This window comes from Mya arenaria, chromosome 4, assembly GCF_026914265.1.
Source record: "Mya arenaria isolate MELC-2E11 chromosome 4, ASM2691426v1".
In the NCBI taxonomy this organism is placed as follows: domain Eukaryota; kingdom Metazoa; phylum Mollusca; class Bivalvia; order Myida; family Myidae; genus Mya; species Mya arenaria.
In genome coordinates, this window is record NC_069125.1 from 78,497,558 (window position 1) to 78,524,455 (window position 26,898).

A 26,898-nucleotide genomic window follows, 5' to 3' on the forward strand; every position below is an offset into this window, starting at 1 on the left:
CGCCTCCCAGTCTGATGACCGCTCCCTCCGTGTGTGGCGCACCCGAGACTGGCAGCAGGAGGCCATTGTCACTGAGCCTTTCAAGGAGGTGGGTGGTTTCCAGGGGCAGGCTGTTTTACAAGTGGGCCTGTGGCTTATTTGTAGGTTGAAAACATATATATTGTTTTAAATCTTATCTTGAAAGGTGCTGTAAATCATCTGTGTCTAAGGTGAGGTATGTGGCATTAGAAAAGTTTTTGCTTTTCACTAAGTTTCATTTGCCTAACCTTCTGACACTTCAATTATTGGTTGATCACCTTAAAGCACTTCCAGATCTGACACTTCAATTATTGGTTGATCACCTTAAAGCACTTCCAGATCTGACACTTCAATTATTGGTTGGTCACCTTAAAGCACTTCCAGATGCAATTACAAATTTCTGTTTATTAGATTTAGTAAAAAGTAAACAGGTCACTTTGATGTGTACCACCCCAGTGTACACTGAGATTCTTGAATCAGTGTTTTGTGTTGTGCTGCAGTGTGGAGGTACGACACACGTGTTGCGATGTGATTGGTCCCCAGACGGCCACTATGTCGTGTCAGCCCATGCCATGAACAACTCTGGACCCACCGCACAGATCATCGAACGTGCAGGCTGAAAACATCCCTCGACTTTGTTGGGCACAGGAAGGCCATAACAGTTGTGTTAGTGATGCATGCAAATCTTCTTTCTGTTATCACTGTAGAATTAGGGCACTTATTGAATGCAGTGCTGTTTGTGGACTCTATTGGTACGGGGCTGGGAACGTTCCATAGGTGAACTTTGACAGCAAATAGGAATTTCAAATAAACACAAACAATTCTTTTTAAAATGTGGAAATATAAATAAACTTAAATAGGGCAAGCAATGAGGCTGAATTTCAGCCCCTAAATCACAAGGACAACCCTGTTTTTTTGTTTTAAGCTTGACTATTCGAACAAGGAGGGCTATACTACTCGCCCCAGCGTCAGCGTCCGGTTAAAGTTTTTCGGCCAGTTTGGATTTTAACTTAAAAGTCCAATACCATTCATTCAATTGACTTAATACTTCACACAGTTGTTCAGGGCCATCACAAAATCAGGTAGGATAACTCCATAGTAACCTTTAAAGGTTGAAGTTTTAGGGCAGGTATGGATATTTATTAATAACTTCTATACCCTTCATTCAATTGACTTAATACTTCACACAATTGTTCAGGACCATCACCCAATGAGGTTACATAACTCCATATTATCTTTTATACAAATTGTGGCCCCTGATTGACTATGGAACTTAGGTTAAAGTCTTAGGGCAAGTTTGGATTTTAACTTAAAAAACCCAATACCATTCATTCCATTGACTTAATACTTCACACAGTTGTTCAGAGCCATCACATAATGAGGTTAGATAACTCCATATTATCTTTTATACAAATTATGGCCCCTGATGGACTATGGAACTTAGGTTAAAGTTTTAGGGAAGGTTTGGATATTTATTAATAACTTCTATATCCTTCACATAATTGACTTAATACTTCACATAATTGTTCAGGACCATCACCCAATGAGTTTACATAACTCCATGGTATCCTTAATACAAGTTATGGCCCCTGATTGACTTAGGTTAAAGTTTTAGGGCAAGTTAAAGTTAAGGGCAAGTTGGGATTTAAAAAAAAACTTCTATACCTTTCATTCAATGCACTTAATAAAGTTCAAAATATTTACAACCCTCTTACAACAAGAAACATAACTCCATTTTAACCCTAAATACAAATTGTGGCCCTTGAATTTTTTTAAATTTTATTTTAATTTCTTTTGAAAGGCATATTTGTATATTCTTAACCACATTTTCATAATGGGAAATCAAGTTATTTGCGTCATTGTTCGGGCGGGCTGGTGGGAGGGCAGCATCAAAGTCACCTTATGTATCCAATAATTTAAGTTAGGTTTGACATAAAAGAGACCAAACTTGGTAATATTACATCGTTATTGTATTCACTTCTAAGTCAAAGCGGCGTAGTCGAGCGCGCTGTATTATGACAGCTCTTGTTATTATTCCCATCTCTCCAGCACAGTTGTGTTTCAGTTCAAGACCTAAAGAAATTTTTCATTGACATAAACATTGACTTTTGCAGCGATTTAACCCAGGAATCCTCTGTAAGAAGTTTAAGAAAGACGCATCAAAGGTATGCTATATTTCTGCATATTTTATTTCTATGTTTTATCATTTATTATTGTTATATATACATGTATCTTTATAAAAAAAAGACTTTTGTTTTATGATAGTGACTAAATACTCCATATGAATATAATATAGTGGATTTCAAAGATTATTGTTTATTGCCTATGTTTGTTTTAGGCGCAGCAGTACACATGTTGTGCTATTGGGAGTAGGGACCGAAGCCTCTCCATCTGGGTATGTATGAACACATGATATACTGCACATATAAAGTTCTCATCACTTGAATATCTGGGTGAACATATCATCATACCATCATTTGGAGAACTAGGTGCACATATAATCATCCATCATTTGGAGAACTAGGTGCACATATAAACATACCATCATTTGGAGAACTAGGTGCACATATAAACATCCCATCATTTGGAGAACTAGGTGCACATATAATCATACCATCATTTGGAGAACTAGGTGCACATATAAACATACCATCATTTGGAGAACTAGGTGCACATATAATCATCCCATCATTTGGAGAACTAGGTGCACATATATAATACCATCATTTGGAGAACTAGGTGCACATATAATCATACCATCATTTGGAGAACTAGGTGCACATATAAACATACCATCATTTGGAGAACTAGGTGCACATTCAATCATACCATCATTTGGAGAACTAGGTGCACATATAATCATCCATCATTTGGAGAACTAGGTGCACATATAAACATACCATCATTTGGAGAACTAGGTGCACATATAATCATCCCATCATTTGGAGAACTAGGTGCACATATAATCATACCATCATTTGGAGAACTAGGTGAACATATCATCATACCATCATTTGGAGAACTAGGTGCACATTCAATCATACCATCATTTGAAGAACTAGGTGCACATATAATCATCCCATCATTTGGAGAACTAGGTGCACATATAATCATACCATCATTTGGAGAACTAGGTGCACATTCAATCATACCATCATTTGAAGAACTAGGTGCACATATAAACATCCCATCATTTGGAGAACTAGGTGCACATATAATCATCCCATCATTTGGAGAACTAGGTGCACATATAAATATCCCATCATAATGAACTGGGCACATATAAACATCCCATCACTTGAAGTAATTGGTGCACATAAAACATCCCATCACTTGAAGTAATGTGTGCGCATATAAACATCCCATCATTTGAAGTAATATGTGCATATAAACATCCCATCATTTGAAGTAATATGTGCATATAAACATCCAATCATAAAGAACTGGGTACATATAAACGTCCAAATACTTGAAGTAATTGGTGCACATATAACATCCCATCACTTGAAGTAATGTGTGCGCATAAAACATCCCATCACTTGAAGAACTGGGTACATATAAACATCCCATCACTTGAAGAACTGGGTACATATAAACATCCCATCACTTGAAGTAATGTGTGCGCATATAAACATCCCATCACTTGAAGAACTGGGTACATATAACATCCCATCACTTGAAGAACTGGGTACATATAAACATCCCATCACTTGAAGTAATTGGTGCACATATAACATCCCATCACTTGAAGTGATTGGTGCACATATAACATCCCATCACTTGAAGAACTGGGTACATATAAACATCCCATCACTTGGAAGTAATTGGTGCACATTATACTTGGGGTGAGAGTGATTTAGTGGTATAGGTGGTATATGGTCATGAAATGGTCTCAATTAAAAGCTGTTCAAAGAATTGAATTCTATGTAAAAAAGAAAATATTTCATAATCTTCTTTCTCAAAAGCATCAGGGTGAGAGGTTAAATAGTTGGTGTGTAGCATTGACTATTGGTTTTTACCAAGTTTGCTCATATTGTGCCACTGGGGTCAAAACTTCCAATGCGTCACTTGTTTACCAAAACAATTAGACTGACAGATTAGGCCAAATAAAAAAATAGGTCTGTTTCAGGTTATGCGACCGACCCTATTTTTTCCCGCCGACCCTAACCTATTTTTCCCTGAAAAAAATGTGATTTGGGTACGAAAAGCATTTGTTACGAAATGTATGTACGTAAAGTTGACAATATTAGAGTTGGATTTCTGAATGTATTTACCGTACTTCACCTTAGAGTTCGGACACCTTATAATAATTAATTTTTCGCTCTGCAAATTCATAGAAAATAACCATTTTTACATGTTTATCTACATGTATGGTACCTGCCTTTTTCTTCATGTCTGCATTTTAACACTTATTAATTTATCCGTAGTTATCAATGGTTATTACGCCTATAAGTGTAACTCCTTTATCAAGTTAATTAAAATCCCATTCAACACTTTTTTATACATGCATTGAAATGAATAAACACCTTTTATCGGCTTCAGATCAAACAGTCACATTGTGTGACGTCACATAACTCTCAGTTATACCCAGGAGGATCTCATGGAGAGCATGGATATTGCTATGCAGGATTAATGTTTCTGAGTGGTGTTGTCGATTGTAACTTAAGTATTGCATTTCTAACTTTAATTCATCACATTAAATAGTTACCTGTATCATTGAATGTGTTGATTTTTATTGTTCTATTGATACAATACAATACAATACAATAAGTTTTATTTCAAGTCGGCAAGACACAAACATATGCAACATAAGCTCTGATGAGCTTTTTAACCGACCGTTAACAAATGTATATGAGATCAACAAGAGTAAAAATAGCTATAAAAGGAAAAAGTATTAGATATTTCTATATTATATATCATCTAAAAGCACACATATTAAGCATATCTAAAGCTGTGGAAAACGCTGCTGATCCTGACCAGTGGCCTAAAAACTGCTATAAGAACTTATGTAAATAAAACACTGAATTATCAATACCAGCAAAAAGTGCGACTGCAAAGAAAAATGGTTTTAAGAAATCAATTATCCCCCCAAATCAGATTTGAGAAGAACTGATCAGCAACTTTCTCACAGAGGGTAACTACATTAGCTAAACATTCTCAGTACCATATTATAACATTTAATGAAATCAGAAATAAGATTATACGACACATGTAAAACAGAATGGATGTTATGATGTCCAAAACAATTTTACATGCATGGAACAGAAGCAGAAATATTGACTGCAAAGATGCACACAACTTTGTCACAAGCAAGCACAACTCAAAAATAATAAGCACAAGTTGACATGCAAACATACAAAGGCAAGCATAACGCATAAACTGAATAAGGCAGAAAGCAAACAAAATATTATTTGGGTATACGCACCTGTGCTGTGATTAAGTTAGAAAAAGAGAAAACAATAATTTAATTTGATGAGGAATTACAGGCAATGCATCTACAGTTTTGACCATTCCAGGAAGCCATAAGAGATTTAAATTGATTAAAGTTTGAACATGTTCTGTAGTTTTCTGGTAGTGAGTTCCACAGCACAGGGTCAGCATATCTGAAGGAATTCTTACTAAATTTAGTTGTTTTCACTCTAGGAATTTCCAAAATATTTGTGTATCTGAAATTATATTTAGATTTTCTTTTATGTACTAATTCTGATAAGACAGGAGGTGCTAAGTTATTTAAATAAAGTATTCTGAAAGTTTCTATTGCCATGGTTTTCATTCTTCTTATATGTAAGCTTGGTAAGTTAACTTTAGCTAGTAGGTTATTGTACGATGATTCATAGTCATTGTAGACAAATCTTAGAGCTCTTTCCTGATTTTTTTCCATTTTTTTTAGTATTATCTTCAGAACAAAAATGCCATGACATTGGACAGAAGTTAAAATTTGAAATTATAAATGTATGGAATATAGTAAGCTTTTTAATTTACTTAAATTAGACCCAATTCTTTTCAAAACATTAAGTTGTCTTGCTGCCTTTTTACAAATATTACTTATATGAATATTAAAATTTAACTGATAATCTATGTCTACACCGAGCAGCTTAACAACTTCATCGCAGGTAATATCAGCTGGACCTATATTAAAAGTTGTTTTTTTTTCAAAAGTTCTTTTTTCCAACAGCTATAGCCTGAAATTTATCTGGATTAGCTTGCATACAATTAAAATTAACCATTCAATGAGAATTTGACTTTCTTGTTCTAAAACGTTTTTAACTTCATTAAAATCAGGTGAACTAAAAGATAGTGTGTTGTCATCTGCGTAATTATAAAGTGTTTCTTTCTGTATGAAATAGAAAATATCGTTAATAAATACATTAAAAAGTAAGGGACCTAGTATGGAGCCTTGAGGCACACCTTTCTTTATATTTTTCCATGAGCTGACGACATTACCAATTTTGATTTGCTGTTTGCGTCCAGTGAGATATGATTGAAGAAGAGTTGTTGCTGATTCGGATAAGCCATATGCAGATAGTTTACTTAATAAAATGTTATGAGGTAGGCAGTCAAATGCTTTTGATAAATCCATTAGGATAGCTGCTAAGTATAAATTTTGGTCTAAGGCTTTTTTCCAATCTTCTAGTAATTATGTCTCCCCCTCTCTGGGGGAGACATATTGTTTTTGCCCTGTCCGTCAGTCCGGTAGTCCGTCAGTCCGTCCGTACGTCACACTTCGTTTCCGATCGATAACTGGAAAACCGCATGACCTAGGATCACCAAACTTGGTAGGGAGGTTGGTCGTGAGGTGTAGAGGATCCCTATTGTTTTTGGGGTCACTAGGTCAAAGGTCAAGGTCGCGGCGACCCCCAATATAAAAAACATTTCTGCTCAAAATCTTGAGAACGGTTTGACCTAGGTTCACCAAACTTGGTAGGGAGGTTGGTCATGAGGTGTAGAAGATCCCTATTGTTTTTGGGGTCACAAGGTCCAAGGTCGCGGCAACCCCCAATGTAAAAAACATTTCTGCTCAATATCTTGAGAATGGTTTGACCTAGGTTCACCAAACTTGGTAGGGAGGTTGATCATGAGGTTTAGAAAACTCCTATATTTTGGGGGGTCACAAGGTCAAAGGGCAACGTCGCTGTGACCTCTAATGTAAAAAAATATTTCCGTGCAATATCAGGAGAATGCTTTGTTCGTTTCCGATCGATAACTGGAAAACCACATGACCTAGGATCACCAAACTTGGTAGGGAGGTTGGTCGTGAGGTGTAGAGGATCCCTATTGTTTTTGGGGTCACTAGGTCAAAGGTCAAGGTCGCGGCGACCCCCAATATAAAAAAACATTTCTGCTCAAAATCTTGAGAACGGTTTGACCTAGGTTCACCAAACTTGGTAGGGAGGTTCGTCGTGAGGTGTAGAGGATCCCTATTGTTTTTGGGGTCACTAGGTCAAAGGTCAAGGTCGCGGCGACCCCCAATATAAAAAACATTTCTGCTCAAAATCTTGAGAACGGTTTGACCTAGGTTCACCAAACTTGGTAGGGAGGTTGGTCATGAGGTGTAGAAGATCCCTATTGTTTTTGGGGTCACTAGGTCAAAGGTCAAGGTCGCGGCGACCCCCAATGTAAAAAACATTTCCGCTCAATATCTTGAGAATGGTTTGACCTAGGTTCACCAAACTTGGTAGGGAGGAAGTACAAATTTCATGTCCATCATTGATTATTTCTCACCTACGACCACACAATGGGGGAGACATGCGCTTTTTCAAAAAAGCAATCTCTAGTTTTAAAAGTGTAGTTTGCCAACCATGGCCTTTCCTAAATGCACATAAAAAGTTATCAAAGATACTGTCAAAATAGTCAGAAAGCTGTAAGGACATAACTTTTTCAAATATTTTAGATGGAATTGGTAAGATACTGACTGGTCTATAATTTGATTTTGTCATTGTGTCGTTTTTCTTATGTAGAGGAGTAACCTGGGCTTGCTTAAGTTTATCTGGGAATACTTGTGTTGATATTGAAAGATTGACCAGGTCTGTTATTGGTTCAACAAGTGACTGCTTACCTAATTTTAATAATTTTACTGATATTTTGTCTGCTCCTGTGGCTTTTTTCACATTAAACTTGTCAATAATTTTAGAAACAGTCCCTGAGTCAGTACTCTTAAAGCTAAAATTACTATCTATGTTTTCTTGTTTTATTTTATTTAAACTTGGATGGTTATTCTTATCAAAAATATAATCCTTCCCTATACTATCTGCTACATTTACAAAATAGTCATTAAAAATATTTGCAACTTCCCTATTTTCAGACACTATTTTTTCATTTTCAGTTAAAATTACTAATGTTAATGTTATTAAATTATTAATGTTACAATGAGTATTACTGTACAATTATTGCTTCATAAAGTCTATATTAAAAGTGTGGTACAAGTTTCAAAGTTTATTGGCGGATCGTTTTACAAACATGTCATGTCTGTGTTTTCTTAATCTCTTGATTTTCCTTGTTGTTTCTTTAATCCTCCATTAAATATATCACACATCCTTTTCAACAGGCAATAAATCGTTTAGGATGGGTAGTAACTAACTAACTTATCACAGTGATGTATACGGTTAGGTAATCTAGCCAGGCATTGTAACGATAAAGATCAATAATATTTGTCTGTGAGACTTAGTAACTGTAAAAGTTACAATCAATGTCCTTTGGGTGTCCGAAAAAATAGGTACCTAAAATAAATTATTTTTGGAAATAATAATGGATGTCCGAATTTTTAGATTGTCCGAACTCTAAGGTGAATTACGGGTAGTTTGTGCTTGTGTGGCAGGTATATTTCAATTCTTGAAATATATTTTCTTGTCAGATACAAATGAGTCAGATACTGACTTTCGGATTGATAGATGTCAGACTTAATAAGTGTGCAATTTTGGCAATAAAATCTGCATGTTACTTGTTCTTCAAACCTGAACACCCAGGTCCTCTTGACAGCATTGAGGTTTCCTTGGCTGATGGCTTATATGGTAAATTTGCTGTCCCACTCTTCATGTAATTATGTTACAGGGAGGTTAGCATTCTACAGAGGTGATTGAAAGCAAAAGGGTGCATAAAGAAAAGTAAAACCGTTCCTGGAAAGTCTTAAATAATAGCAGAGTGGTGTACCATAACTTAGTTGAAATCCAACCATCATTGTCAAAGTATTTACCAGACAAATAAAGAATGTTTCCTTTGAAGCATGGAACATGTTTAAAAACTACTGATAAACCTGAAAATTGATTACTTTTATTTTTGTTACTTTCTGAGTCAACAGTTACTGAAATCAATATATCAAAAAAAAAAAAAAAAAAATATTCCGACCTACCTACCCTATCTTTTTTGGCAGCGTTACCTAAAACACACCTATTTTTTTATTTGGTTCATAGCATTGACTTGTGGTCCTCTACCATGCTCATATTGTGTGTCTCTGTTGTCAATACTGACCATGACCTGTTGTTCACTTGTTTTACATAGTCTTATTAGGGAACAACACCTGAGCTCAAAGTGCTAAGCGTGAGCTATTGTGATAGGGTTATTGTCCATCATCCGTTCATCATGAACATTTTCAATCAAACAACTGCCACTCCTTAACCACTGGGACAATTTCAACCAAACTTCACAGGAATATTGCTTTTATACAAAAACATAATTTTCATGTTCTTATACGTCTGTTTAAAAACGGTGGCGTCACATATGTTGTTCGATCAGTAACTAAGTACCCTTTGACTAATCAGGTGAGAGATATAGGGTCCATTCAATTTTTGTTTATTGTCGGATTCCATATAAAATTTGATCATCTTGGCCCTCTTGTTCATTTTTGTTAAATGGAATGATTCACAAAACCAATCTATTGATTCACTAGTTAACAATATAGGGCCATTTTAGCCCTCTTGTTGTATCTGTAAATTATATCAAGCATGCTTGAAATGTATACCAGGTTTTGCAGGTATACTGAAGCCATGTTTGCGAGTGTAGCCATGTGCTGAGCATGTTGTATATTTGTTTTGTTTCAGTTGACAGCCCTAAAGCGTCCCCTCGTGGTGACCCATGAGCTCTTCACCAACTCCATTCTCGATATCACCTGGTGGGTTACTTTGTACACTGCTATATACTTGGCAAACTGTGCAGAAGGCACAGCTTTTTTGTTCTTTTTCTTAAACTATGCCTGTAACAAAAGCAAAAGATGGCACCAATAGACATATATCAGCTTGTATTAAAGTAATTGCCCATAAATGCAGTTATTGCACTTTAGATTACCTGTACACGTATGTAGAGTAAAGGTACATCATGCTTATGTTTATTTGTCATGCATCAGGGCGAGCTGTGGTTCTGAGCTGCTGTGTTGTTCGTGTGATGGGACAGTCGCCTACATACAATTCAAACCAGAGGAGATTGGAACTCCCATGAGCAAGGCTGACACGGTACAATGTCTAAGTGTTTATTTTTGTTGAGTTGTAATGCATAATTACAAAAGATTTAAGCAATTTAAACAATTGGTCAACTGCTATTGATATGCCTTTAACCTCAAAAGAATATAAAATTTTAAAGAAATATTGATATATTAGTCGATTTCTTTTTTTTTCAATTGAGGTGGCGGACCAATAGTAAAAAAGTAAAATGTATGCGAGTCTGTATGTGTGAGCATATGTACATGAGTCTGTTTTTGTGAGCGTATGTATGGAGTCTGTGTGTGTGAGCATATGTACGTGAGTCTGTGTGTGTGAGCATATGTACGTGAGTCTGTGTGTGTGAGCATATGTACGTGAGTCTGTGTGTGTGAGCATATGTACGTGAGTCTGTGTGTGTGAGCATATGTATGTGAGTCTGTGTGTGTGAGCATATGTACGTGAGTCTGTGTGTGTGAGCATATGTACGTGAGTCTGTGTGTGTGAGCATATGTACGTGAGTCTGTGTGTGTGAGCATATGTACGTGAGTCTGTGTGTGTGAGCATATGTACGTGAGTCTGTGTGTGTGTGAGTGTAATGTTCAAGGGCCTGTTGTATGAGCTGGTGTTTTTGTGTTACAGCTTCACCTGCTAGAGAAAATCTATGGGAAGGCTGTACATAAGACGTCCAGCAGTGGTGGGGCTAGCCAGATCATTGAGTCTGCAGACCTGCTCCGACTACAGCAGCAGCAGCAGCAGAACATGAGCATCTTGTCATCAACAAGCCTGGTCACGTCCCCTGAGGAGCGTAGCCGACTTTCCAACACATCCAACTCCACCCCGACCAAGTCGTCCATTATCTACAGGGGCAAGGACATCACCGGTTCTCCCTTTAAGGTACACATGACTGCTCATTTAGAAATAATAAAAAAAATTATGTTATAGGAGGCCAGCTTCTTAGTCAAAAATTTAATATTCTTTTGGTACCAAAGTGGAAACATACGGTAGGTTTTGCGAACATTACTTTATTTAATGTCTGGTATTTGAGTGGCTTTGTATTTCACAGCCAACAGACAAGCAGATAGAGACGAAGACTCCCGACGGGAGACGCAGGATCACACCCATCTTTATACCATCAGAGCCGGAGGTTGGGTGCGTGTTTGTTGAGATATGGATAGCAAATATGTTAATTGCCAAAACATCAAAATTGTATTAAACCAATGTGTACCTGTTGATAAGCGTAAAATCTTTAAAGACGCATTCCAAATGTTTTACAGATAGATAGTACCATAAAATTTTACCTGGTTAGAGTTAAACTACACCTTTGTTCAACATTTTGTGTTACTCTTGTTGAATTCTTTAAGGTGTAATGTCCTTTTAGAAAGTGTTAATTAGAATATTTTGGGCCAAATTACCATATTTGAATTAAAGTTTAACTGGGTTTACTGTGATAAAGTACTGAAGATATTGACCTTTTAGTTTGGCGCACTAGCACTGCATAGTTCTACTGGTAGTGTTAATTATTGTTTGTGTCTTACAGAGCTGCACCAGAACCCTTTACAGGTAATACCGGAAGTAAGATCCAGTTTAAGACATCAAAGGGAGGTACCAGCATCCAGATAGAACGCAAGAATGTGGTAACACTGAGCGGGTTGATGTCTCCCCCTGCAACCTCCCCAGTCCGTCCCGGGACTCTGGAGAGCACACCTAAGTCCAACTCCTCCATCTCACCTGTCACTGCTGGTGGTGATAAGTCCATTGATGCGGTGGTGCAGGTAGTTTTGATTCACCATAAATTCAACACATAAATAACAGATTGCAAATATCAGCTTCTGAGTACCTTATAGCGCTTTACCTGGTTATAACATAGATGTACATAACTGTTGCTGGGAAGTATATTGTTTACCCATCTCATTCTTATTGGTGAAGGAAGGTTAGGACATGAATCACTTTCATTTATAATGTTTTTACAGCCCTTGTCTGCATTAGACAACCAAAAAGATGCATCCAAAGCACCTGACACACCAAAGTCTTCCAACCTACACAAGATCTCAAGTTCGGCAGAGAAGTATGTAGTACATGTACAGAGCAAGAACATAACATGGATGTAAATGGTCATTAGCAGTAACTGTGAAAACTTTCGATTACCCAGTTATAGATGTCTAGGCTGCATTTGTCACAATTATTACATGTTTCCTCCTGGTTAGACTTGTCAGTAACAGATGAACACTTAAAATCAGTTTTAACAGTTTAAAGATATATATATTGTTACAGGTTAACACATGAGTCATTATGTATTTATGTAGGAAGGGCCTTTCATTGAAGCGGAAGCATGACAAGGATGAGCCGCCACGTAAGAGAGGACGGCCGCGCCTTGCCGACAAGGACAGATCTCAACCTGCAACTACCACCCCCTTCACCACACCCAGTCTACCTGTATGTAACCATTAACTATGATATAGTGTTAAATAGTACAAAAAAGGTAAATGACAAGCTTTCAAATCTTTAACTGTTTAAACACAAGGAATTGCAAGAACAGGCTCCTACATGAAAACATGCATAAATCAGATTAAATTGAAAATAACATACCAGTGAATTCGAAAGAGAATGATGATAAAGAAATTTACTGCTACCTTATTTTCAATTTCATCCTTTTCATCACCAGTACTTTTAACATCACTTTCCTCAATAATTAGTTCAAGTTTCTCCAAATACTTTTCTAACTTTTTCTCTTTAACACTTTCAATCCTGTCTTTTTCTTTAACTTGTACAACTGCGGCAACTTTATTTTCTCATCTCACAGCCTTAGATTTGGAGCTTTCTTGCCTCTCATTTCATTCTTTTCTTCTTTTCACTTTATGTGTTTCCTTGCTCTTCCTTTCACACATTCCTAAGTTCTATTTCGTCCCCTTTGTGCAATTAGCCATCACAGTTTCTTGTTCCCACTACAGGTGCAGTTAAAGTCTATACAGTTGATCAGTGTCAACATGATACAGCTTAGTAGGCGCTATATTCAACCCAGAATTTACTTTATTTCATTCACTTGATCAATGCACTGAATCACAAATTCACATGAACCCTAATCACTAACAACACCAATATAGCAATACTTTCAAAATATTTATTTTAACACAATGCGATCAATAGCATACACTTATAGCATAATACATAAGCACATACGCTTGAAATCACACTGAATATGTGAGGTCAAATATGTGATGATTCCAATGGCAACCCACGGGTGCCTCCCATGGTGTGGGGGCGGGGCATCTGCATGCGGCTGGCTGCTTCTCAGAGGTCAGTTTCTTTCCATGCACAGCAGCATGCACCTGCTTGAAAATTGTTTACCAACACAGGCAATATAATCAATGTCAAACAAAACAGAAATGAAATAACAGGAATCTTAATATATTACTGGTCATCAAAGATGATGAAAATCAAAGGCCACACCTCATATTGATCACTTCATTACTACTCTGTGAACTGATAATCCTAGTGTAAACTACTATGCTTCACCTTGATATGTAAGAACATGGGTCGCTTGTTTATAGACAGTGATGCCCTATTAATATTGAACTAATCTATACAGTGATGGTTGATATTGAAAAGTTGAAAAATATTACAATGGGACTGAACTTTAAATACAAATAATGATATCAATCAACATGCTCAATCCCGGTACATACAACCAATGAAATATTATTCACAACACTTATATCAATGCAATAGTGAATTAATTTTTTTTTAAATAAATATATATTTACTGTAATTGCCACCAAGTTGTATCGCTTAATACATGGAACCCTCTCTTGAAGATTACATAAAAATTTATTCTAGTATGGGTTGGGCGCCTTAATCACTCTTTACTAACCCAGCTTGCACTAGTTCACTTATTTCTTGTGTCACTGGCCAGATGTGAAGTGTGTATCACTACCAGTTCCACATGCTGCTTACCATATATGTCTAGGTCACGCTGACCTATTAATTTGGGAGCCACTGTCCCCAGGCTACCTTTTGATCTGTAAAAGGCAATAGATTTGGAGAACAGAATCAATAAAACAACACAAATATTTGCACAAACCACTTAACGATGTTTACTGTATATCTCTCTATGATATCATAATTTTGATAACATTGGTAATATCTATAACGTCTGCAACAGCACATATAAAAAATCCATATAATATGGATTATGGAACATATACAAATACATGCACATTATGTGAGGCAAGGTAAACAATGGTGCAATCATTACACATTACATTGAAACAATGTATATATCCCACAACATATATAGACCTATACTACAATCAATCCGTACAAAGGCAGATATTATATTATGAGGGTTTAAGGAATAATAATCTGCATAACAGTGCATTTTTTGCATACGTGTATAATGGCCCACTGCAGTGTTAACTGTGGACTACAATATTGAAAGTTGATATATTAGTTGATTGGTTCACTTGAAACACTGAGATATTTGTGTAAGGTTAACAATCATTATAACTCCATATCTAACAAACTACGCTATGCTACCGGTACTTGAATAAGTTACCAAACCTGATAATTTACCAGGCAGAGTAACAATTAACAATGTCAGTAGTGAAACAAAAATATGATATATTTGAAATACTTTTGTTAAATATAAAAGAAACACCCAATTCCTCATGGCTTATACAATCATATCATCCATGACTCATGGTCTGCCTGAAAAATAAGTTATGCATTCTTGATTAAAGATTTTGTACTTTTCATTATGGTATAATTTCAGCTTTATCAGGAAATCAACTATAAGTCATTTGTTGTGTTCAATCTTAGACATGTTTCTGTACATGGTTTCTCTGCTCTAGGCTCAGTCGGGCCAAGCTGCGGTTGAAAGGCCAGTGGCCAGGCACCTGACATCTGCCCCAGAAATCCTCATCCCAGTGCCAGCAACAGAGAAACGTCTTTCTGTACAGGTACTCCCAGACTCCCCACACTGATGTCAGACAGTAGTAGACATGCAGTTATAATGAACAGTCTTCTCAATATTAATCTGAAGACATCCCATACCTATATAACAGCTTATTAAATGTAGCATTATATATATATATATATAAGTTTATGGCTTCTTAATAGCAGGATATTGTAATAAATAGAATGAATATTTAAGCATCAACCCAAGTACTACATTATGAAGGCTTACTAATGACGACTCTTCTTAACCCTGTGTTGAAGGTGTTGGCAGACTCGGGAGAAGGTGCATTGACAGTCACCGTGGAGAACAATGTACCCTCTGGAGGCGTGATGTTGAGTCGTCTGTGCGTGGCACGGGGTGGCGACCCCATATGGCAGCAGGTCCTCTCCACTCCAGCTACTGCCGTGGCAGGATCCAGGTCATCCTTAATACAAATTATGGCCCCTGATTGACTAAGGAACTTAAGTTAAAGGTTTAGGGCGGTTAAGGTTTTGGGGCAAGTTGGGATTTCTTAGGTACCCTTCATTTAGTTGATTTAATACTTCACAAAGCCGTAAAGGGCCATCACACAATTGGGTTACATAACTTCATTTTGACCTGAATACAAATTATGGCCCTTCATAGACTCCAGGCAATATGAAAATAAATATTTCTTCACATGGCGACAGGTATAAACTCATATTTTACTTGTCGCAAGGTTACAAACAGTTTTCAGTAACATCAGTCTAAATCTTAATTTTGAGTCGCTTATTTGAATAAATTTTGTGATTTCCGACTACAACATATTTATATTTTCTTGTTTGGATGTGTCATGCTGTTATAAATTAAACAAAAAGAAGCTTAACATCAAGACAACATTAAATGTATTTTCCACTTCAATCTTGTCAATAACAAGAACTTTACTTTTGTTTTTGCATAAATGTTGTGTTTGATTTTCAAGTGTAGTCCTAGAATAATTGCTCAAGTTAACCATTAACATCGTGTATTAAGGCAGTGTGCAAGGGTGGTCATCACTTTTGTGTTAGCTCTAGTTTGTACGTATTAATTTATATTAAACTTGTGTAATGATTAAATTTAATAATTGTTGTATTTGTTTGCAGGACAATTACGGCGGTCTCCTGTACTAACTGCTGTCTGTCAGTGTACAATGAGATTGGCCAGAAGGCTCTGCCGAATCTCATGCTGCCATCCAAGGTGTCCATCCTGGACGTACATGGTTGCCATGTGCTGGCCGTCACCTGCACTGGCGCCCTCTACCTGTGGAATGTGCAGAAGAAACAGTGCATCATCAAAAATGAACAACTCTCAGGAATAATTAAACGTAAAACATTCCAACATTTGTTAGTGTTTCTTTGTGTTGGTATTTTTAACCAGGTGTTCAACGAAAACCGGGTTATTAGAATGAGGTTGTCGTTGGGCGGACGGGCGGGCGGGCGATCGTCAAACATTGGTTTTTGTTCAATAACTTAAGTTATCATTGATAGATATTGACGAAACTTGGTGTGTAAGTTGCTTATGTGAAGAGCTAGCTTGGGATTGCTTTTGAGTGGGGAGGGGCTATGGTCAAGGTCACTATTACTTAAAATAGAAAAATGGTCAAGGTCACTGTTACTTAAAATAGAAAAATGGTTTCTGCCCAATAACTTTAGTTAGCATTGACAGATATTGATGAAACTTGGTGTGTAAGTTGCTTATGTGAAGAGCTAGCTTGGGATGGCTTTTGAGGGGGGTGGGGCTAAGGTCAAGGTCGCCTGTTACTAAAAATAGAAAAATGGTTTCTGCCCAATAACTTTAGTTAGGATTGATAGATATTGACGAAAGTTGGTATGTAGGTAGCTTATGTGAAGAGCTAGCTTGGGATTGCTGTTGAGGGGGGAGGGGCTAAGGTCAAGGTCACTGTTACTTAAAATAGAAAAATGGTTTCTGCCCAATAACTTAAGTTAGCATTGACCGATATTGATGAAACTTGGTGTGTAAGTTGCTTATGTGAAGAGCTAGCTTGGGATTGCTTTTGAGTGGGGAGGGGCTAAGGTCAGGGTCACTATTACTTAAAATAGAAAAATGGTCAAGGTCACTGTTACTTAAAATAGAAAAATGGTTTCTGCCCAATAACTTTAGTTAGCATTGACCGATTATATGAATATAGCTTATATGAAGCTGCAGATTGAACTTGCTCATACAACAAATTAATTGGCTATAATTTCTGATTGCCCATAACAAAAACCTGGTTTCGGCGCTTCTAGTTTTCTTTAAATTCTAGAAGACTTACTCTTTCGAAGTAAATAATTAAGTATAAAAGCTTGTTGTATACTTTATCACTTGCCTGTTTTGTCCAGGTGAAGAACGTGTGAAGAAGGCGGTTTTGAGCACAGAATGTGTGCCAGTGGTCACCCTGTCAAGTCACCGATCGTTTACATTCTCCCCAGACCTCGCTTCATGGTAATCTATACTGCTTGACAGTGGTGTTTACTCTCTGTATACAAATGTACATGGCATTACTGAAGTATATCTTCTGTAAAATTCAATGAAACACTTCTTAAATAAATATGTCTCAGTAGATATTATATCTTTTTCGAAACTAAGCTTTAAGGCAAGTTTAGGTAAAGTTTTTCATTTGATTTGTTACATTCCTTAAATAGGATTGAAATTATAGATCTTATGATATTTTTTTGAACACTCATTAAAAAGATGGTCCCTTTATCTTGGTCCTTTCAAGCTAGAATAAGCTGCTTTTATGTAATGAACCCAAATGCATTGCATTACTAATTCACTGTTTTTTTTTATGGCACCGAATTACATTTTGAAGCCTTTTAAAAGTTGATTATGCCAAGTTTTTAATTTTGCACATCAAAAATCTTGCCATGTCCTTGCAGGTTGTTGGTTCAGGACAGGAGTGACAGGGTCAGCCAGAGCTCGAGTCATTACCACACGAAGCCACGCCTCACTTCCAAACATGCTGGCACACTCACTGCCCTCCACATTACACAGGAAAGGTTAGTCATTACCACACGAAGCCACGCCTCACTTCCAAACATGCAGGCACACTCACTGCCCTCCACATTACACAGGAAAGGTTAGTCATTACCACACGAAGCCTCACCTCATTTCCAAACATGCAGGCACACTCACTGCCCTCCACACCACACAGGAAAGGTGAGTCATTACCACACGAAGCCACACCTCACTTCCAAAAATACAGGCACATTCACTGCCCTCCACACCACACAGGAAAGGTAAGTCATTACCACACGAAGCCACGCCTCACTTCCAAACATGCAGGCACTCTCACTGCCCTACACACCACACAGGAAAGGTGAGTCATTACCACTCAGAGCCATGCCTCACTTCCAACCATGCAGGCGCACACACTGCCCTCAACACCACATAAGACAGGTGAGTCATTGCGACACAAAGCCACGGCTCACTTCCAAACATGCAGGCACACTCACTGCCCTCCACACCACACCTTTTATCAGTATGATAATGCAATTTGATTTTCAAGAACCGATTCATTAGACAAAAAAATAAACAAGGTTTATGATTACATTTAATGACGTACACATCAAACCATCAATTGGTCACATTCTTATTGGCTTTAATGTTTAACATTGAAAATGACCCTGACCTGATTTCATCTTATACAGGAATTGTATTAACGCAGTAGGCTAAAACTGCTGTATGATATGTTGCCCCTTACGCAGTTTATATATTTACACATATATACTTAACCTATAATCACTGTTTACGTATCAGACATGGAGGTACAGAGCGACTGGTTCAGTCTGCTGCGGACACCAGGCAGCTGTGCACGTTGAGCCATCTCGAGTCCCAGCTTCAAGCTTGCCTCGCCCTCCAGTCGCCTGCAGAGTACCGCTTCTGGCTCCACACATATGTGCGATATCTTGTACAGGAAGGTAGATACATTCTTACTCTGCTTCCAATTTTATGGAAAAAAAAAATCTGAACTATCTAAAATTTAACAGTTTGTTTGTTTCTAATTTAAATTTGGATGAATAAAATTCAAAATGTGAAATACAAAGATCAAGAGTTTCACATCAACATTAAGCTTTTTCCCTTAAGTTAAATATCATGCTTTATTATATGTCAGCAAAACAGAATTTAAATGGGTATACACAATGGCAGTCTTTCCTTCCCAGAAGTCAGTCCATTCGTGCATAGATAACCACAATATTGTGACACAAAGTGCTTCAGTATTTTAAGGGCTCTTTAAATTGTGAAAGAAGCAACACATTGCCCAAACATGTTACATTGACTTGTGAAAGAAGCAACATAATGCCCCAACATGTATCATTGACTTGTGAAAGAAGCCACACAATGCCCCTGCATGTTACATTGAATTATGCAAGAAGCCACACAATGCCCCAACAGGTTACATTGACTTGTGAAAGAAGCAACACAATCCCCAACATGTTACATTAAATTGTGCAAGAAGCAACACAATGCCCCAACCAATGTTAACATTAAGTTGTGAAAGAAGCCACACAATGCCCCCAATATGTTAATTTGACTTGTGAAAGAAGCAACACAATGCCCCCAACATGTTACATTGACTTGTGAAAGAAGCAACACAATGCCCCCAACATGTTCCATTGACTTGTGAAAGAAGCAACACAATCCCCACATGTTCCATTGACTTGTGAAAGAGCAACATAATGCCCCAACACGTTACATTTACTTGTGAAAGAAGCAACACAATGCCCCAACATGTTACATTGACTTTTGAAAGAAGCAACACAATCCCCAACATGTCACATTGACTTGTGAAAAAAGCCACACAATTCCCCAGCATGTCACATTGACTTGTGAAAGAAGCCACACAATTCCCCAACATGTTACATTAAATTGTGAATGAAGCCACACAATGACCCAGCATGTTACATTGACTTGTGAAAGAAGCCACACAATGACCCAGCATGTTACATTGACTTGTGAAAAAAGCCACACAATGCCCCAACATGTTACATTGACTTGTGTAAGAGCAACACTATGCCCCAACATGTTACATTGACTTGTGAAAGAAGCAACACAATGCCCCAACATGTTACATTGACTTTTGAAAGAAGCAACACAATCCCCAACATGTCACATTGACTTGTGAAAAAAGCCACACAATTCCCCAACATGTCACATTGACTTGTGAAAAAAGCCACACAATTCCCCAACATGTTACATTAAATTGTGAATGAAGCCACACAATGACCCAGCATGTTACATTGACTTGTGAAAGAAGCCACACAATGACCCAGCATGTTACATTGACTTGTGAAAGAAGCCACACAATGGCCCAGCATGTTACATTGACTTGTGAAAGAAGCCACACAATGCCCCCAACATGTTACATTGACTTGTGAAAGAAGCCACACAATGCCCCTACATTTTACATTGACTTGTGAAAGAAGCAACACAATCCCCAATACGTTACATAGACTTGTGAAAGAAGCAACACAGTCCCCAATATGTCACATTGACTTGTGAAAAAAGCAACACAATCCCCAATACGTTACATAGACTTGTGAAAGAAGCAACACAGTCCCCAATATGTCACATTGACTTGTGAAAGAAGCAACACAATCCCCAACATGTTACATTAAATTGTGCAAGAAGCAACACAATGCCCCAACCAATGTTAACATTAAGTTGTGAAAGAAGCCACACAATGCCCCCAATATGTTAATTTGACTTGTGAAAGAAGCAACACAATGCCCCCAACATGTTACATTGACTTGTGAAAGAAGCAACACAATGCCCCCAACATGTTCCATTGACTTGTGAAAGAAGCAACACAATCCCCACATGTTCCATTGACTTGTGAAAGAGCAACATAATGCCCCAACATGTTACATTGACTTGTGAAAGAAGCAACACAATGCCCCAACATGTTACATTGACTTTTGAAAGAAGCAACACAGTCCCCAATATGTCACATTGACTTGTGAAAGAAGCAACACAATCCCCAACATGTTACATTAAATTGTGCAAGAAGCAACACAATGCCCCAACCAATGTTAACATTAAGTTGTGAAAGAAGCCACACAATGCCCCCAATATGTTAATTTGAATTGTGAAAGAAGCAACACAATGCCCCCAACATGTTACATTGACTTGTGAAAGAAGCAACACAATGCCCCCAACATGTTCCATTGACTTGTGAAAGAAGCAACACAATCCCCACATGTTCCATTGACTTGTGAAAGAGCAACATAATGCCCCAACATGTTACATTGACTTGTGAAAGAAGCAACACAATGCCCCAACATGTTACATTGACTTTTGAAAGAAGCAACACAATCCCCAACATGTTACATTGACTTGTGAAAAAAGCCACACAATTCCCCAGCATGTCACATTGACTTGTGAAAGAAGCCACACAATTCCCCAACATGTTACATTAAATTGTGAATGAAGCCACACAATGACCCAGCATGTTACATTGACTTGTGAAAGAAGCCACACAATGACCCAGCATGTTACATTGACTTGTGAAAAAAGCCACACAATGCCCCAACATGTTACATTGACTTGTGTAAGAGCAACACTATGCCCCAACATGTTACATTGACTTGTGAAAGAAGCAACACAATGCCCCAACATGTTACATTGACTTTTGAAAGAAGCAACACAATCCCCAACATGTCACATTGACTTGTGAAAAAAGCCACACAATTCCCCAACATGTCACATTGACTTGTGAAAGAAGCCACACAATTCCCCAACATGTTACATTAAATTGTGAATGAAGCCACACAATGACCCAGCATGTTACATTGACTTGTGAAAGAAGCCACACAATGACCCAGCATGTTACATTGACTTGTGAAAGAAGCAACACAATGACCCAGCATGTTACATTGACTTGTGAAAGAAGCCACACAATGCCCCCAACATGTTACATTGACTTGTGAAAGAAGCCACACAATGCCCCTACATTTTACATTGACTTGTGAAAGAAGCAACACAATCCCCAATACGTTACATAGACTTGTGAAAGAAGCAACACAGTCCCCAATATGTCACATTGACTTGTGAAAAAAGCAACACAATCCCCAATACGTTACATAGACTTGTGAAAGAAGCAACACAGTCCCCAACATGTCACATTGACTTGTGAAAGAAGCAACACAATCCCCAATACGTTACATAGACTTGTGAAAGAAGCAACACAGTCCCCAATATGTCACATTGACTTGTGAAAAAAGCAACACAATGCCCCAATATGTTACATTAAATTGTGAAAATGACATATTGTTTAACAATGTTTATTGTACACGTAGAATGTGTTTTAAATCAGGCTCATCATTGCTTACTGTTAGATTCCATGCTTCATTTATGCAAAATAATGTAAATTTGCTACTAACAAAACACTGGTAATACTTTTCAGATTTGTGATTGTTGCTATAGCTGTATCATACAGCCTGTATGTACTTTGTAGTCTATATGGAAGTGTGACTGAGGCACTATTTAAAGAAGATAATACCAAATGCAAAATGCAGATTCCCATATACTTTTTTACAAAGTAGCCATCAATCCAACTATCCTGTGACAAGTCAAAGTTTTTAGTAGAACCATTCTTTAAAGGTCAGGGTTAACAAGGTGTGTTTTTTCAAAATATATCCTCCAACTGTCATATTTTTTCTTTTTTTGCAGGCTTGGAGAGCCAGCTGCGAGAGGTGTGTTCAGGCCTGCTCGGTCCCATCATCAAGACATCCAGCAAACATACCTGGGAACACTCCATACTGGTATAGTGGCAAAAATGCCATAACATTAACATTACCACATATACACCTTACCTACTATATAAACAGCTTTTGTTTTGAGTTTTTACTGCTACCTGAGTATAGACAGAAAAATACCAAAATAAGCTACAACCCAGCCCAAAATAAGTAGAACTAGAACACATTTAAAACTAAATCAGTAGCCAGATAATATAAAAATACATGCTATGATAAGCTTTAGTAACAGAGCCCCAATTACTACCATGTTTATGTCTGTCCCCAGGGCATCGAAAGAGCCCATGGCTCCCACAAGTATCATATATGAGCCCATGTCTTTGTCTGCCCATAGGGCATAATAACCAAACCAGCCACAACAACTATTATGTATGAGCCCATGTCTCTGACTGTCCCCAGGGCATTAAAAAACGAGCCAATAGCACCCACAACTATTTTGTATGAGCCAATGTCTTTGTCTGTCCCCAGGGCACAAAGAAACGAGCCAATAGCCCCCACAACTATCATAATTTTATATGTGCCCATGTCTTTGTCTGTCCCCATGGCATTAAAAAGCAAACCCATAGCCACAACAACTATTATACATGAGCCCATGTTTTTGTCTGTCCCCATGGCATTAAGAAACAAGCTAATAGCTCCCACAACTATGATATATGAGCCCATGCCTTTGTCTGTCCCCAGGGCATTAAGAAACGAGCCAATAGCCCCCACAACTATCATATATGATCCCATATCTTTGTCTGTCCCTAGGGCATTAAAAGCAAACCCATAGCCACAACAACAATTATGTATAAACCCATGTCTTTGTCTGTCCTCAGGGCATTAAAAAGCAAACCCATAGCCACAACAACTTTTATGTATGGGCCCATGTCTTTGTCTGTCCTCAGGGCATTAAAAAGCAAACCCATAGCCACAACAACTATTATGTATGAGCCCATGTCTTTGTCTGTTTCCAAGGGCATTAAAAATCAAACCCATAGCCACAAAAACTATTATGTATGAGCCCATGTCTTTGTCTGTCCCCAGGGTGTTAAAAAGCAAACCCATAGCCACAACAACTATTATGTATGAGCCCATGTCTTTGTCTGTCCCCAGGGCATTAAAAATCAAACCCACAGCCACAACAACTATTATGTATGAGCCCATGTCTTTGTCTGTTCCCAGGGCATTAAAAGCAAACCCACAGCCACAACAACTATTATGTATGAGCCCATGTCTTTGTCTGTTCCCAGGGCATTAAAAGCAAACCCACAGCCACAACAACTATTATGTATGAGCCCATGTCTTTGTCTGTTCCCAGGGCATTAAAAGCAAACCCATAGCCACAACAACTATTATGTATGAGCCCATGTCTTTGTCTGTTCCCAGGGCATTAAAAGCAAACCCACAGCCACAACAACAATTACATGTATGTATGAGCCCATGTCTTTGTCTGTTCCCAGGGCATTAAAAGCAAACCCATAGCCACAACAACTATTATGTATGAGCCCATGTCTTTGTCTGTTCCCAGGGCATTAAAAGCAAACCCATAGCCACAACAACTATTATGTATGAGCACATGTCTTTGTCTGTTCCCAGGGCATCAAGAAGCGAACCCTTCTGAAGGAGGTCCTGCCATTGTTCAGTGAGAACCTGAAGGCCCTGCAGCGTCTCTACACCGAGTTCCAGGAGCAGCTAGACATGGCACCTGACACTACCTGACCCCACCTGGCCTGGTTACCTGTTTGACCCCTCCAACCCACCGAAAATGGGACACACAACCTAACCCTCCAATATACAGGGACAGCAACACCACGGGAGAGGCCTTGTCCACTTACAGAGACAGACAATAGGGCAGTTTGTTGTTGGATTAGACTGGAATATATTCTCAGACATTGCATAGAAGCCTATTAGTAAATTATGGAATTAATAATTGTGTATATGTTTTATTAAGGTTACTGTTGATTTAGAATTTGTATTATGTAAATGAATGTGCAATCTTACAGTTTAATACATGTATTGGGAAACTGAAACCTTTTTGAAAAATGCACTTGCTTGGATTTAAATACACTACCTGAGTGAGACAGTCAGAGATTCCCTGATTACTATGTAGCTGACAGTCATTACAAGTCAGTGACCAAGTGTATTGTGTCGTAGCGTTCTTCCAGGTTAAGGTTCAAGCATAGATGGGTTTATTTCAACATAGACATCTGAGTGTCACTAACAGTTGGAATGTAAACACTGAAGGTATAGATTAACATACTCAATAATATGGATGGTAGACGCTTGTTATGAAGACATCACTGACGTTACTATAAATATTGTGTAGTATGTACACCCTTTCAGATCAAGATTTGTACATATATGTACAGAAATATCAGGTACACTGCTCAGGTCTGAAGTAGTCAGTTTATATCGACTACATATTTAAAATAGTAATTTGCCACCAAGAAGTCCATTTTGCCATTTCTCACTATACCACAGTGTACATGTGTATATCTCAGGTAGGTACATGTGTATATCTCAGGTAGCTACATGTGTATATCTCAGGTAGGTACATGTGTATATCTCAGGTAGGTACATGTGTATATCTCAGGTAGGTACATGTGTATATCTCAGGTAGGTACATGTGTATATCTCAGGTAGGTACATGTGTATATCTCAGGTAGGTACATGTGTATATCTCAGGTAGCTACATGTGTATACCAGTGTACATGTGTATATCTCAGGTAGCTACATGTGTATACCAGTGTACATGTGTATATCTCAGGTAGCTACATGTGTATACCACAGTGTACATGTGTATATCTCAGGTAGCTACATGTGTATACCAGTGTACATGTGTATATCTCAGGTAGCTACATGTGTATACCAGTGTACATGTGTATATCTCAGGTAGCTACATGTGTATACCAGTGTACATGTGTATATCTCAGGTAGCTACATGTGTATACCAGTGTACATGTGTATATCTCAGGTAGCTACATGTGTATACCACAGTGTACATGTGTATATCTCAGGTAGGTACATGCAGCTGCTCTGTCATGAGATCTCTTGAATACTAATTCTACATGTATATCACTAGTATGCCATGTTTTACCTCTTGTAAGTTGGGTGATTCTACACTGTTTCTTTCCTAGTGTAGGTACATGTGACAGGTGGAGGGACAGTGCTGTAGTCATGTTTGTGTTGTGTCCCGTGCAATGTGCTACTGTACATATTTATCATTGTTGTCGTTGTTTCTGATCATGATTAATAAATAGATTGAAGACCAGTTATTGCTTGTTTGTATTAACGAGGTACACACTTCTTTTTACGAGAGCCTAGAAATAGAAATATTCATGTTCCAATACAACCAGCACTGTCTGTCCTTTGAGGCATCGATACGTCCTGGTAATAATGTGGGTTAGGCAAAATACTTCTCTTCGGAATTATGACCCGTTAACCTATTAATATTCAAATGTGTCAGTTTCATCATTGGTTTGAAGTGAACAACCTTGGAACATTGATGTATATGGTTGTCATACATGCCTTCCATTCTCCTTGTATCCGATTTTATATAGGCTGGTTAACCAGCCAGGTGTTCAATCTCATATAAAACAGATGATGAATCATCTCTCCACCAAACTAAACTTTATAGAGAAACGAACATGATCAAACGCCTCGAATTTTTTTAATGAGATTGGGGATAGTCAAATTAAGTTATTCGTCTTTCGGTCAAAAAGTATGCCACTAGGTCAAATAAAATTCCTTGCATACTCAAACACCCTAAAGGTCATAGAAGCCGCGT

The 26,898-nt window shown here is 37.9% G+C and overlaps 1 protein-coding gene across 1 annotated transcript in view; it reads left to right on the plus strand.

Annotated features, from left to right (window-relative positions):
- The window catches only part of LOC128230447 (protein HIRA-like), a 257,743-nt gene extending 231,357 nt beyond the window's left edge, over positions 1 to 26,386 (plus strand). The window contains 20 exon segments of the mRNA XM_052942716.1: positions 2 to 88; positions 519 to 633; positions 636 to 688; positions 2,133 to 2,183; positions 2,357 to 2,413; positions 10,053 to 10,123; positions 10,355 to 10,460; positions 11,067 to 11,321; positions 11,491 to 11,576; positions 11,965 to 12,199; positions 12,398 to 12,492; positions 12,731 to 12,860; positions 15,275 to 15,382; positions 15,642 to 15,799; positions 16,482 to 16,702; positions 17,718 to 17,820; positions 18,255 to 18,374; positions 19,135 to 19,295; positions 23,047 to 23,138; positions 24,708 to 26,386. Of these exon segments, the coding sequence (XP_052798676.1) occupies positions 2 to 88; positions 519 to 633; positions 636 to 688; positions 2,133 to 2,183; positions 2,357 to 2,413; positions 10,053 to 10,123; positions 10,355 to 10,460; positions 11,067 to 11,321; positions 11,491 to 11,576; positions 11,965 to 12,199; positions 12,398 to 12,492; positions 12,731 to 12,860; positions 15,275 to 15,382; positions 15,642 to 15,799; positions 16,482 to 16,702; positions 17,718 to 17,820; positions 18,255 to 18,374; positions 19,135 to 19,295; positions 23,047 to 23,138; positions 24,708 to 24,830 (2,427 nt within the window). The 3' untranslated portion in view covers positions 24,831 to 26,386.
- Positions 26,387 to 26,898: the final 512 nt, after the last annotated feature.